The sequence below is a fragment of the Anguilla anguilla genome, chromosome 2 (genome assembly GCF_013347855.1).
Source record: "Anguilla anguilla isolate fAngAng1 chromosome 2, fAngAng1.pri, whole genome shotgun sequence".
NCBI classification, from domain to species: Eukaryota; Metazoa; Chordata; class Actinopteri; order Anguilliformes; family Anguillidae; genus Anguilla; species Anguilla anguilla.
The window spans coordinates 64,872,834-64,888,526 of record NC_049202.1 but is presented as its reverse complement, the minus strand read 5'-3'; the positions used below and the strand labels follow the sequence as shown (position 1 = coordinate 64,888,526).

At 42.2% G+C, this 15,693-nt stretch overlaps 1 protein-coding gene across 1 annotated transcript; it reads right to left on the bottom strand.

Moving 5' to 3' along the window:
• Positions 1-2,429: 2,429 nt before the first annotated feature.
• Positions 2,430-14,585, bottom strand: LOC118220048 (protein FAM83F-like). The gene is made up of 5 exons (XM_035403640.1): positions 14,032-14,585; positions 6,833-7,000; positions 4,073-4,194; positions 2,990-3,762; positions 2,430-2,805 (listed from the first exon to the last, which is right to left on the bottom strand). Exons 1-5 carry the CDS (start codon positions 14,494-14,496, stop codon positions 2,756-2,758), a joined length of 1,578 nt encoding a protein of 525 aa, XP_035259531.1. The 5' UTR covers positions 14,497-14,585; the 3' UTR covers positions 2,430-2,755.
• Positions 14,586-15,693: the final 1,108 nt, after the last annotated feature.

The window sequence follows — 15,693 nt, the reverse complement described above, 5'->3', positions numbered from 1 at the left end:
AGGAAGTGACAATTTCTCTGCGGATGGGGACATTGTCATCTTGAAAGTAACACCTTTTACGTTGTCTGAAGACATTCACTCATGTACTAATGCACCCAAACCATACCGCATGTACCCTACACACTTATGGAACCACCAGAACACTTTGCTGTTGGAATGCTTGTGTCTCCATTATTATTGATCCCAACCTGTCTGGCATACGCTTGAAAGTTAGGTGGCCTTTTCTGTGCCTGTAACAGGCCTTCTGTTGCCATGGAGGCGTGGATGTTTGCATGGTGGCTGTGTTGCTACCCCTCGCTCTGAACTCAGCCATCCGGTGTGGGCCTCTCTGAGCTTCCTGTCTGTGAGTTACACCATCTCTGCACTGCAAGTCCTACAAGGCTGCACTTCCCCTCTGAGGTTATGCCTTGCAACACACACACACACGCACACACTCACTCCCTCTCTTTCTCTCTCTCTCTCACACACACACACACACACACTCTCTCTCCCTCTCGTTCTCTCTCTCTCTCTCTCACACACACACACACACACACACACACACTCTCTTTCTCTCTCTCACACACACAAGCACACATGCCTACATTCTCACTCTCTCTCTCTCCTCTCTCTCTTTCTCTCTCACACACACACACATACACACACATTCACTCACTTTCTGCCTCTTCCTCACTCTATCACCGTCTTGTGATTCACAGCGCAGAGGGGTTGACAAATATAGCCACCAGAGTAATTTATTCAGCTGTCATTTAAAATGTTTCAACACCGTTTAAAATATTTTGACAACTTCTCACTGCGCACGACAAGCGACACATACTGCATGCAACCCGTAATGTGGACCGCATGCGGCTTTCCGTTCAGCGCGGTGGTTGCATGCTGCGCACGACTGATTGCACAGTTTTCAGAGGGCTCAATTCTGAGTATTAGCTTAGTCACGGATCGCTGAGTTTAACATGTCGAGCGACTGCAGTCATCCAGGTCAACCTGCGACCTGCAGCTAATCAGCCAGAAGCGTCAATTCACCGCACCAGGGCCTGTCACAGACCCCTGCCTTTAACTGAGATTATCACGCATCCACCCTTAAAGCACTGTGTGCTCTCAGAGGCACGCTGGAAGTCAAGAGGTAATACCACATTCCATTAAAAAAAATAGTAAAAAACAGTAAGAATGGGGAGTGAAGAAAGTAAGAACACAGCATAAAAACACATTTTAGTTTAGTTTGCGAGCTTCCTCGACTTCTTTCTGAAAGACGATTACAATAAAACAATTGTTGGCACTGCTGCAAGGCACTGTAGGGCAGAAGAAATGTGGCCACAACGAGCCTTTCCCTTCTGTGCAGCCGCGCAGAAAGTGAACTTTCACACTTGCCTCACCCCAAACATGGGTGGGAAAAAAAAAAAATGTCACCCTCCCTCTGAAAACAAAAGTTGGTTTCAACCTTGTGTTTCCTCCCGGGACTTCACTGGTAGAAAGCTCCTCATTCTCTCTCAGATGCAGCCTGCTGCTCACAATGGTGTGCACTGTATAATCTGCTGTACGTGGAAAATGGAAAAATTTCCATTTAAATCAGCTCTGCAGTCGTTGTAGCTTTCCATTCCTGTTTCTCACTGATGAAAAATTACTAACTTGACAAAAATATTCTCAGCTGGATTTATATAATATATACGGCTGTGCTTTATCTCAGCTTAATTTGTCTAGTTATATTTGATGATCTAACATTTTAGACATTAATATTTATTTGGACTCACTCCAGATAATTTGTGACAGTGTATGAACCTGAAGGAAAAACACAATGCATTAAATAAGATGTGTTCTTAGTGTTCTTCTAAAAAGGCTATTTAATTATAAAGTTGTGGTGTCCTTTGTATTCAAAATATACATCCCCGGCCATGTGACTGCTTCCTATCTTCTGTAATACTGAGATTAAACACTCACAGTTCATGATTAAGCATTAACATAACTAATGCATCATACATTAAATGAAAAAACCAAGCAAGATGCTACACTCCTAGGACTCATACACTGCTATTGACAGCAGTAGCCATTGGGGAATAACAACGTCACACACAATGTGGCACTTAAACAACACACTGTTTCACAGTGTTGAGTGTGCTGTTTTTCTGTCCTTGACAAGTCCATGGTTCATAAAAAGGCGGTTACTTTGTTTTCTAACACCAAGCAAGCCAGGCTGTTGAACTCGCAAGTGCAAACCTATCAGAAGTTGAACCTAATTCACTGTTCGCATAGTTCGTCTTTATGTACACAAAATATAATGCATATGAGCAGGGTTTCTGGAATCAACCTGTGACAACTTCAGTGTTCCAAAGCCTCCTCTTTTGTGTTCTGTCATCCATAAATCATTCACATAGGTTACAGAGGGGAAAATTTCAGGACTGAGGAAACACCCACTGCCTACACCCCCCCCCCCCTCCCCGGTAAAAAAGGTTACTTCATGTACCAGTAGTGACACCCAGCAAATAATTAAGAGCCTAGGGCGGAATGCAAACCAGCAGGTTCTCCCACCTTCAGTCACTGGAACTATGCATCCGCGATGTATAAACACCGCACCGGGCAAACACCAAACACACGACAAGTGCTTATCTTGTTCATTACGGCATCTTTTAGTAACAAAAAAGTCGGATGGAGTGTCTACGGAGTCCACTGAAGTAGTCCTTCCCCAGATGATCTTTCCCGTAGAAAAGCTGATCACTCAGAGCAGTTTCTTCATGTCCTTCTTGACTTGCCTACTTCATTCTCAGGATAGAATGCATTCTTTCTTTTGAAGTCGTGTCTGTGCTTTCAGGGCTAAGAGGGATAGAAGGGAACATTTCTTACAAGGGCAGATTGCTTAAGGCTAAAACAACAAAAACCCAGCCCAACCAATGGATGAGCAGTTGATGGTTATTATGACTTACAGTTAAACTAAACCCTAAAATGAGCAACATCACCTGTAATACAAAAGTGTTGAAAAAGAAAAGATTGAACCTACCATCGCCGTCCTGTATATTAACTGACTGCAGAGATGTGTTTTTGGACCCTTTTGAAAAGCTTTTGATTCTCCCTTTGATCAGTGGGGATCCCTCCGAAGCTTCTTGGACAAATTTGTCCCGCACGTTCTCATCCAAAGAGGTCTCCACGGTGACGCGCTTGAGGGAGAACTTCGGAGACCTGAGCGAAGCGCGAGTAGGGGTGGAGCCGACGGACGAGTCGTTGCTGTCCCGCAGATTTCCGATTTTCACTTTCTGGAGGCCCGGGAGGGTGAGCCTCGTGCCCGTCGGAGCGAGCCCGTTGGGCCTCGGCGCGCCCCCAGCGTCGGTGGGCGAGACCGGCGGCGAAACGAGCCGGTCCGGCCTGTCGCTGTTGGCCTTCAGGAACCTGTCCATGGTGCCCCAGGGGTCCGGCCCGTTCGGCGGCTCCCGCCTGGGCAGGACGTCTCTGAGGGAGCTTGTCGTTCCCGCGCCGCCCCCCACCACCAGAGAGTACTTGGGGTTGTAGAACTTGTGCGCCGGGACCGCGGCCCCGACGTCCCGGAGGTCTCCCAGGCTCGCCTGGAAGCGGGAGGCGTAGGGCGGGGCCCGAGGCTCCGCCTTCGGCAGCACGATGACGGGCTTCGGCGCCCTGATGACGTGGAGCTCGCCGTAGAGGTCCACGTTTTCGGAGACGGCGTAGAGCTCCCGAAAGTCGCGGTCGAAGAAGTCCACCACGTGGCCCGTCATGATGAGCACCGTGTTGCGGTCCATCCGGGAGGCGCTCCACGTGAAGCTGGCGAACGAAAAACGAAAACGCAAAGTTTCACAATAGAGCATGGGTCTCGGGTTACGCACATCCCTGGCATACGGTGTAAAATGTGTTGCTGACAAATTCTGATGCAGTGGTAGGATTGCGCTTCCTGGTAATTCCAGTGGCCGCTCTTTGAAATATTATCAGCCGGATTATCAAGAAATATTATCTTTTTAAAATTTTAAATCCATTTGACATTAAAAATGTGAAATATGAACCTTAAAAGACTGGACATTGGAATGCTGTCTCTGTCTTTTCTCTTACAGAAAGGACAGGCAGAGTAAGCACTGACCTGTATGAGCCGAACATGACTTTGTTTCCATCTACCAGCATGTATTTATTGGACAGAAAGCCAGGGAGTTTCCCAATAGAGAGCGGGAGGCCCATCCCCCGCACCGTCCGCACGCGGATGTTCTGAGAGGGTCACACACACACACACACACACACACAGACTGAACACCAGTGTTCTGAGGGCCACACCGTCAGATCATCAACAGAATGTATGAATGAAAGCAAAAATGAGCTTCCATAATAGGGATGTTATGTGGAATGTTATCTGTTATTTCATCTCTTTCTCTCTTTCTCATTATGAAGCTCACTGTTAATTTACAGTGAGCTACATAATGTTTGGGACAAATACGTAAAAAAAAAAATGGCTCTGTACTCCACAATTTTACATTTGTAATCAAACATTTCACATGCGGTTAAAGTCCATGTTCTCAGGTTTCATTTCATGAAATTCTGTGCACAGTAGTCACTGACACATCGAGGCCTACCCCCGGAAGTGTTTCTCTACTGTGAGACAGGTGTATGGGGGTTTTTCTTCATTATTGTGAGAATTTTTCAGTGGTCAAATATCGAGGTCTTCCTTGCGGTACCAGGACCTTTACGGATACTGTGCTCACCAGCACAGAATATCAACTTCTTAATGATATTCTAAACAATTGATCATGGTAAACGTAAGGTTCGGACAATGTCTCTGCTGTTTTTTTCTTGTTTCTCCACATCATAATGGCTTCCATCATAATGGCTACGTATAAAAAGTGCTGTAATTTCTACACGGTGAAACCAAAATGCATAAAAACAGCAAGCTAATAATGCTGGGAATCTGCACTTTATCACAAGTGAATGGAAAATTTAAAATTGAAAAATTGTGGAGTACAGAGAGATTCTTGCCCAATCAAGAACCCCCCCGCCCCCCAAACATTATGAATCTCACTGTACAAAAACTGCACCCTTTCTATCATAATGGCACACAGACAGCCCAGTCAAGCATGTTATCTATTTTTTATTCTGAATATGTTTACAATAATTTTCATCAAATGGCTTGCACTATGCCTGGACATACCATAATCATACTAACCATAAACACCAGTATCTAAAACTCTACAGACATCTACAATATCATGATATACTAAACAAGAGGTCAGAATTATTACTATCATTATTATTATTATGTAATTATTATTACAGAATATATATATATATATATATCCCTTCTAATTCCTGGGTTTGCCAACTTCAGTCACACCCATTGCTAACAGGCGCATAAAATCAAGCATACAGCCATGGAATCTCCATAGACAAACACTGGGCCTAACTAAAGAGCTCAGTGACTTTCAACGTGGCACTCTTATAGGATGCCACCTTTCCAAAAGGTCAGCTTGTCATATTTCTGCACTGCCAAAGCTGTCCCAGTCAAATGTTAGTGCTGTTATTGTGAAAAGGGAAACGCCTAGGAGCAACGACAGCTCATCTGTGAAGCAGCAGGACACACCAGCACACGGAATGGGACCGCCGACAGCTGCAGCAGGCGGGACATAAAAATCGAACTGCACAAGAAACAAGCCTTAAACAAGCCTAAAGGCCAGTTCAGCTCAATGATTCGCAACGAGACTGGGTGCAACTTGCAAAATTCCAAGACGTCTGATTGTAAACGTTCTAAAACTGCATTTGGCAATTTGACAAGGTGGGTCTTTTGAGACCCCAGGCAACGGCTTCAGACGCTCTGCAACTAACCAGTTCACACCGCTGCAATTTTCTCTGCAACATTCTAAAACCGTTTCGTCTCGTTGCGAATCATTGATCTGAACTGGCCTTGAGATCACCATTCGCAATGCAAAACGTCAGCTGGTGTAAAGCACACCGCCATTGCACTCGGGAGCAGTGAAAATGTATTCTCTGGAGTGATGAATCACGCTTCACTATTTGGCAGTCCGATGGACAAATCTGGGTTTGGTGAATGCTAGGAGAATGCTACCTGCCTGAATGCCTAGTGCCAACTGTAAAGTTTGGTGGAAGAGGAAGAATGGTCTGGGGCGGTTTTTCATGGTTTGGGCTAGACTCCTTAGTTCCAGTGAAGGGAAATCTTAATGCTAGAGTATCCAATGACATTCTAGAGAATTGCCTGATTCGAACTTGGTGGCAACAATTTGGGGAAGGCCCTTTCCTGTTTCTGTGTGACAACGCCTGTATGCAAAAAGCAAGACCCATGAAGAAATGGTTTTCTGAGTTTGGTGTGAAAAAGCATGAACAAGTGTATCTTCAAGTGTCAAGTTTTATATATACACCTGATAAGCATCACTAGGATAAACATCACTAGGACAAATGTTTACCAGGAAACAAAAAAACTTGCTGACATCATTCAAATATTTATCCAGAACATCTTTAATAGCCCTGGTGACATTTGGTTTGAGCAGTCTCACTAGTGATGACAGTGCCAGCTAATGCTTGACCTTATTACAGCAATCAGTGTCTTCCAAGACTAATTGACCTACACGCGTTTCTGCAGAGAGGTTAACTGAAAGGATACATTTCAAACCCTTGATAAACTACAGCTATATTCATTAGAAAACATAATAAATAATTAGATAGACGTTGTACAAGGGTAGGGACCTTTAGAAATTGTACACCTGTAGGGATCTTTACCATTTCATAAAGGTGCCATTAAAATCTCTAGCCTCATCTTAAGTCAGCGTGCATGTTTCATTAATGTAGTTATTGAGGAATGAATTTTATGCCTGCAACTACAGATGATTTTTCAAGCTCTCACCCCCAGATGCATTGCGTTGATCTGCAGCCGAGTGCACATGTCCAGGAAGTGGGGCATGCCGCTGGCTTCCAGCAGGATGTAGATGGAAACGTTGCGCTTGCAGGCCGCGTCCAGCAGGTCCTGCAGGATCTGGAGGTCTGTGAGAAGGTCCATGACCACCGCCACCACCTGCAACACAGCACAGCCTCAGGACTGGACGACTGTACGCTACACTGCTACAGCAAACATCTCTCACCTCATCAGCCCTGTCAATACATCATATTGTAAAACAGCTAACATCTTTCACCTTATCAGCCCTGCCAATACTCTGTACACTAAAACAGCTAACATCTCTCACCCTTTTAGCCCTCTCAATACCCTGTAGAGTAAAATAACCAACATCTCTCACCTCATCACCCCTTTCAATACCCTGACACTAAAACAGCTAACATATCTCACCTCATCAGCCCTCTTAATACTCTATACAATAAAACAGCTAACATCTCTCACCTCTTCAGCCCTGTCAATACTCTGTATGGTAAAACAGCTAACATCTCTCATCTTTTTAGCTCTCTAAATACTCTGCACAGTAAAATAGCTAACATCTCTCACCTCTTCAGCCCTCTCAATACTCTGTACAGTCTAACATTTCCCACAGTCCTTCCCCGCATCTGAGACTTTGACAAGCACTGGATATTTCCATAGTATAATTTAATTTATTTGTCAGAATAGTTGATTTGCTATGCGGTATGCAATATAAGAGCGTTCACATGAGGTGAAAAACAGTGTCAGACCTGGTTAACAACATTCCCAAACTAGCAAATAAAGATGCGACATTATTAAAGTACTTACACAACAAGGCTTAATTATCTCATCTTCTTTCATTAATGATTAATGATTATCAAGCTAAATGTTTGTGGATGGTATGCTGATCTATGGAAGGACTTTTAAACAAAATGACGGCAAGAGAATTCAACACATTTTCATCCTTGAAAAACTTGTTGGGTTAAAGCACGAGGAGGGGTCACTTTTTTCCTTTATGCTGTCACTTGACAGTTAGATCAATTCTACCTGGATACACACACCTGCTGAACACCATGCCTGAACATAAAGACCATGTGAATGATTCAGCCAGGGGCAAAGATGCAAATGTCAAAGGATAAAATAGAAGGAATGTGTTCGATTATAGAGTTGAAAATGGATTTATATGCTGTGCTGCAATTTTAATGCAGAAAACAAGCCATACACAGTGAATCTTTCCAAATGATCTTCTTCTGTGGTCTACAGTCAAACCTCGGAAATCTAGAACACAACTTAATAAGCAATGGTAAGGCTCCAAACCAATCAGAATGTTAGAATGTCCACATGGTAATTGTCAATTGCAAAAGTCCAGTTTGTGGTGTTACAGTAAATATTTAAATTCAAGAATGGCCATTTTATTATTCAGTAACATTACGAATTTAGTTCATAATCCAGTATTTTTTTTTATCACAAAGATACAGCTTTTTTCTTTTTTACTACAAAGACACACAAGCTTGTAAATAGCCTGTTGGAAATAACATGGCCTGTGTTGACTGCTTAAAGAAACTGGCAACATCTGAGTTATAAGTGAGCTGCTCGCACTAGTAATGGGTAAAACAGTGTGAGTAATATTTTATTATGTTTTAATGCACATTTGTAATGTGAAAATGACTACACAAGCAAAGCCAACAGTTATATTATTACACCATTAATTCATTACTGCTGCCTTACGCAAAGACAATAACCGCTGTAATCAAGGATGCACTAACATGCACACAAATCCATGCCACAAGGCATATAGCACTATTAAAACCACAAAAAAACACTTTTACATTTAGCTAATGCTCCTATCCAGAGCAACTTACAATTAGCGCAGGCAACACAGCAGAATAAAACTTAAGCACAACGGCTCAATGTTGTGCCCCAAGTCATCATAACTTACAATACATTGGCATGCAAACAAATCAGCTTAGCAGTGAAAGCGAACTGTATACTCAACCCTTTCCTGTGCGCGGGCGCACGCACGCACGCATGTGTGTGTGTGTGTATGTGTGCATGTTGAATGCGTTTTAAAGAAATTTGAATGAAAACCAACACATGCATCACAGAACAAAAACACAAGCTTTAACGATGCAGCACTCTTGAGTGCATTTATACACAAGTTATCTCCTGACATCTGATGACTCAACGGCTTTTTTCTTTGCTAAAAACTTGTTTCAAAACACACAGTATCTGGCGTGGTCCACACATGTTGTGTGTTGCTGCCGTCCCAGCAAGCACTGGGCTGAAGTATCCAGTTGGCAGCTCAACCACTTCCTGTTCCCGAGGGGGGACCTGAAGAACCAGTACTGCATTCAGAGTATGCTGCTGATGGGAACAACACTGGAACTTCCCCACCGGCACAATCGCACTAAACAGACACAAGTGTGTACTCTTGAGAAAAAGGGTTCCAGCCTGTAGCAAAGACAGGGTTCTTTATTTACCCTGTGTAAGGGTAGGGAACCCTTCACAATGCTATGCAGAGCACGCTATGAAAGGTTCCAAGGAAAACCCTCCATAAATAATGCTATTTATAAAGGTCCTTCAAGTGGACCAAGTTACATAAACCAAAAAACAGCATCCATATAAAATAACCTTATTTTCTTCTAAAAGCGCACTACACAGCACACTATACAGACATCGACACTGTATAGACACACTACACACATGGATATACAGGACAGGCAAAAGCACACTATGTAAATCTATTGATTTGTGAAGAGGTGAGTTATGACATATTGCAGTATGATATTTTGAGCAAATATGACAACCTCACCTCACCCATGGCCTGGAAAGCTCGCCTAAAAATACCAGTGCCCACTACAAGACATTTAGCACAGCATTACATAAAGTGTATCTAAATCAGGCCATCATTACTTTCTGAATCCACACAAGACTAGTGTACTTTAGAGTAGTATAAACATTCATTTAAATCATCGCACAATTACCAACTGTATGCAATCCGAACTGTTTGTCTTAGCAGAAAATTCTAAATGGGTCATTTATGAAAAAAAAAAGCGAAAACAAAATATTAGTTAAAAGGAAAACAGTTTTGCTTTCACAGCACTTGATACAGTTGACTTAAAAGTGACGGTGCATTTGTGGTGCCATTCAATTCCAAATTGACAGAACAAATACCCTAGTAGCGTTACGTTGTTGACTCTGAAGGGCACGCGAGACAGCAGATGACTCACTGCAGTCAAAAAGTCTGTCTCATCAGAAGTGCAATCAGACTGAAAGACTGCTGGAAGAGTTCAGGGCAGGGTAAACACCAACGGGGAAGCAAATGCCTACGAACTGCAGCGAACGAAAATGCACTTATCTGTCCTGAAGGATAGCCAGCTCAACACCACCTGGCCAAGAGTGATAAGTCATCACAATTACTCGGCTTTACAGAGCATTTTTGTAAACACACCGAGGTTCTATGGAAGGCAGAATGTTGAAAGAATGTTTGAGAACGATTGACGGACATAATGATTTACTGACAAATGCATTATCAAACAGGCAGAGCAATCATTACTTATTATGAGAGGGATGTGTAATCATTAGTTATGACAACAGTTGTATGAAGGACGCCGTATTGTCATTTTATATTCGATATATCATAATGTAAGTGATCATTTATACACACTTGTAAATTGCAATGGGCAGATGTACCAATGATAAATGTCGAAAAAATCACGGCAACTTCAAATATCATTAGTCATAGCAGTCAGAGAAAAAAAAAATATTTAGCATGTATAAAAAGCATAAATAAAGTGTACCTATATGAATTGTATATTGCACTTGTATCAATGACAACAGTTGAATTAATGTACGATAACCAAAAACTACAGAAACTTGTCCATGCCAAGCAGCATGCCATTCTGAATGTTCTTTGACTAATATTGTAATTTGTACATCAAACAGAGCAGGAACGACTGACTCACTCCAAGTGGGTGTATCAGTATAAGGAGCCATCGCGATCATCATTAGGTAAATGTTGCTCTGGAAACTCAAATAAGGGGCTCAGGTTATTTCCTCTGTAAATATCGAGCTCAGTCTATCGCCTCCCTACCTGGGTTAGAAAATTATATTTCTAAATGGATAAATCGTGATTAAAAAATTAACATCATAAATGTTGCATTTTGCGCCAGCAAAAAGCTATGTAGTGTTAATGGCTATAATATTCTTGTCACTCAGACACATCATTTTGCAGTTTCACAGACAGCAGAGGGTACAGAAAAGGACAACATTTCCCATTCCATCCATTCATACCAACTGCAACTGCAGGAGGTAAAACTGATCCAATCTTGTAAACATGCACACACACACACACACACACATAAGAATTTATTGCTATACATGTGAGGACTTCCCATTGACTACATTCATTCTGTAACCTCTAACTCTAACCCTAACCCTAACCCTAACCCCAACCACTGCATACTACACACTACCTTAGCTTTTCATATTCCAAATTCTACATTTATATTATACACATGTACATGCACCTTACAGCACTTTACGGCTTCTTTTGCACTTCTGGTTAGATGCTAACTGCATTTCGTTGTCTCAGTACATGTACTCTGTGCAATGACAATAAAGTTGAATCTAATCTAATCTAATCTAATCTAATCTAATCTAATCTAATCTAATCTAATCTAATCTAATCTAATCTAATCTAATCTAATCTACATGCCTAACTTTAACCCTAACCTTAACCTAATTGTAACCCTAACCCTAACCCTACGTCTTAACCCTAAAACAGCCTCTTGAACTTGTGGGGACCAGCAAAAGGGCTCCACCTTGCGTACTTTTCCTCATCTTTCTATCCTTGTGGGAACATTTGGTTCTCACAAAGATAGTAATACACGCACACACGCACACTCACACACACAGCAGAAACGGATACTTTCCCAGGTACAGCACGTTGATGGAAGGTAGGAAGAAGTGTGCTTGAAAAGTCAGAAAAGCGCTCTCTGAATGATAGGATGATAGCTGTTGGAAGCGCGCAGGCTGCCGTCTCAATATTGCCACTGTCGCTGTGTGTGGGTTTGGATAATTGACTGTTTAGGCTGAGGAAAATAAGTCCCTTTATTGTGCCAGACATGAGTACTGACAATAATTTAACAAGATTTCCCCACGTGTGTGTGCCAGTGTGTACGTGTGTGTGCGTCTGTGCATGTGCATGTGTCTGTGGGCATGTGTGTTTATGCATATATATGTGTGTGTGTGTGTATGCATATGTGTTTGTATGTGCGCGCATGCATGTTTGTGTGCATGTGTGTACATGTGCATGTGTGTAAGAGTGCGTGCGTGTGTGTGAGCGTACATGTGTATGCGTGTGTATGTACGTGCGTGTGCGTGTGAGTACTTGTGAATGTGAGTGCACTTCTTCAAGGCTGCAGAAGGCAGGCTCCTCTCGGCTGTTTATTCACACAGCTGCTCCCTCCCTCAAAGTAAACTTTTCATGTCTCACCTGCAAACAGTGAATAATCCAGTGTAACCAACCACTGCGACAAAACAGCACTGCCCTAGTACAGCTGACACAGCAGCTGTGTGGCTTATGCAGATATGGCATTTAAAAGCAGTGACATGGCATGGCTTATAGCTTTATTGAACTATTTAATAGGCCAAAAATAGATGCCCCCCTTTTCCAGACAAGTCAAAATCCTGCAGGGTGTCAACATTTTTCCTTAACTTTTTGCCCCCTCGTTAACTTTGGGAAAGTGTTTGGTTTACTCTGTTTTTTATTCACAAGCACAGGTACTGTAGGTGAGTTCATTTCAAACAGGCAACCTGCAGAATGTTCCAAACTGTGCTTACAAAAAAAAGAACTGAACGAGCTGAAATTTAATCATGAGCCAAAGTTCAGGACAATTGTTGATTGAGTCCTGGTTTGTATCTCTCCTAATGGTCAGACACTTGCTTTTAACACATACACACCCACACCACTACTACAGTTTTTCATTTTATGAATTACGGAAGGTGTTAAAAAAACAAACATAACAAAAAACATGATCAATTCCAGAATGCCAGAGTTTCCTTCTGTGCCATGCCATAAGCCACCATTGGTCAATATAGCATACTGTAGCAATTCAGCCAAGGCAGTGCTATCATAATTACACATATAATTATCAACAGCTGGTCACCTGTTACAGACCTACTCAGCACTGAACAAATATCTATGCCGTTAATTGGAAATGTACACTAGAAAATAGGCCCATTCATTTTTTAGCTTTAAATGGCTGATGTACAGTATGTATATGCTTATTGTGGGAATAGGCTCAGGATTTAAATGCGAGCACCAATCTGGACAGCCATGCTGTTGCCTTGCTGAAATTCCTCCAAAGCTTCTGTAATTCCTATACCCTGGGAATATCAACACTTCACTTTCACTTCTGTTGTCTGGGCATGACATCTCTCCTGAGTCAGCCAATGGCTGTTAGAGATAATGCTGATCAGATGTTGTGCGAACAGATTTCAAAGGGCCTCCGCAAGGTGTTTTTAACAGGGTTTGAAATGAAGACAGATTTACTTTCACACACAATCAATCTCACTTTGACAGTTTGCCTTTTTCTTTTTTCTTTTTTTTTTTTTGCATTCGGTATTTCTGCTCGACAAGTGAAATCAGGATTTGTCCAAATCAAACAGAATGCATTCTGCCGTAGCTATAATACAAGTCATTATAATTTTCCTTCTTATTCTAGTTGATCCTCTCATTCAACAAGTTCAATATGAAAAGCATAGCGCTGATTGAAAGCATAGCGCCGATGAACAATAATTTTTAAGGAAAATTGAGTCCAAAACAGCAAATGGCCGAACCACCCAGGTTTCCCAGTAGCGACTAAAGCCTAAAAGAAGTTTTACTGGTTTCATACTGTGCATGATTTAAAAATAATAATACCACACTCCTCACTTTCATTTCTCGAATATGATATATAAAAGCTTCCCTTTGTTCACAAGACAATGACGTCAATACATTTAAAAAAAGACTTTATGGTGACTAATCATTAAAAGAAAACCTATTGCAAACATTCTACTCCGTTACCACAGGGTAGATTTAATACCATGTATGTAGGCAATTAGGATTATGTATTGAGGACATAAGCATAGCAGGTCCGTCATTCCCTGAGCTTGTGTTGCATGGCCCCCCGCAGTACTGAACGTTGGCTTACCTTTTTGGACTCCTGGATCAGTTTGCGAACTACTTGCTTAATACGAGGGCCATCTTCCTTCGGCGGGTTCGTGTGAACCGTTACTCGTGTTACACCTTTATAAGAGCCCCCGTCTGGCCAGCCAATGTCCAAGGGTGGCACCTCAAAATCCGACAACTGGGGCCAGTACGTGGAGTGGATCCCCGAGTCTCCTTTGGCGATCTGGACTGGCGCCGAGTCCAGATCATCTTCACTGTCCGTACAGTATTCCCGAAATGTGCTCCGAATAGATTTGATCTCGCGGGCAGAAAGGAAGTCTTTAACGTTGTCCTCTTTTAGCCTGTCTTTAAAAGCGCCGTCGCCGTTTTTCAGGAGCTGTTCGAGCGCCGCACGTTGCTCCTCGCTGTAGTAAAATTCTGGATTGGACTCCTTTATTTTTTCGTTGATATGACCATCGTCCATGCACGTTATTTGAGATTCTGCCATTGTAGCTGAAAAAATCCCCTCCCTTGTCTATTTTTTAAAGCGCCGGAAGCTACAGTATCCCCTCACCTTCGCTGTACCTGTGTGTCAAATACAGGTAGGCAACAGGTGTGCTGAGAACTTATCCATACGGCGAACAGGGAGGAGTTAAGAGTTTCAGTCAAGTCTAGCCTACTTCGCGACCGTATTTATATTTACGGGGTTAGCCGGATTGAATCTGAACCTTGGTTTATCCGAATTACCGCAGTTTCCAGATACTCTTCCTCATCTAGTTACATTTCACTTTTACATTATATTTGGATATCTCCGGATACCCGAGCACCTGACCCTTGCCACTTTAATTTGATAAAAAAGAAAAAGCTTGCATTGTCATTATTGCTGTCATTCATTCATTTTGATAAAAGGCATTCTGAACAATAACAGGGTGTTACAATGCCGTTTTTCTAGGTTGTTCTCGAATTTTTCCCCCCAAATTTTCTCTTTGACCACCTACCCCTCAAAAGGTCTCCTCAGGCTCCCACAAGCTTACTCCTGCATTTCTATAACATTTTGTGGCATGTGGAAATCCAGGGGCCAGAACCAGAATCCCTGCATGACCACTCAGGGGTTAGGGGTTAACCTCCTTTTTGCCTTTACCAAGACAACAAAGAAATAAGAAAGCACAGAAGAAACATTTCATTTAAAAATATAATGTATTTTAAAACACACATTTCGTAGAAAATAAGAATAAAAATAACAGTTTAAAAAAATCACGAATGGACTGTCATCCCTGAATGCATTTTATATAATACCACAAATCATAGGAATTAATCCAATAAAACATCATCACAGACTGTAATGGACTGACATAATTTAGACAGTAGTACAAAAGACATTTTTTTCCCAGCTCTCAGGCTGTTGCAGAACAGCTGTTACATGAGTAACTTACACTGAGGATAATTCAAAGCTACGCTTACTAGCATTTATTTTGGCAGGATGGTTAATGTTTTTGTGGTCTCCAATCTATGGGTGGGGAACGGCTGAGTGGGGAGATGCACAAGACGAAAACAACCATCTGTCTGTATATAATTCACCTTCCACTGGCTTTTAAACCAGTCTGTGCCTATCATGTACACAGCACGAGATACAGTACACATGCTGTGATTTGATATAATTTTTTACAGCACATCCAATCATATGTCAGGCTACATTTGAATATTA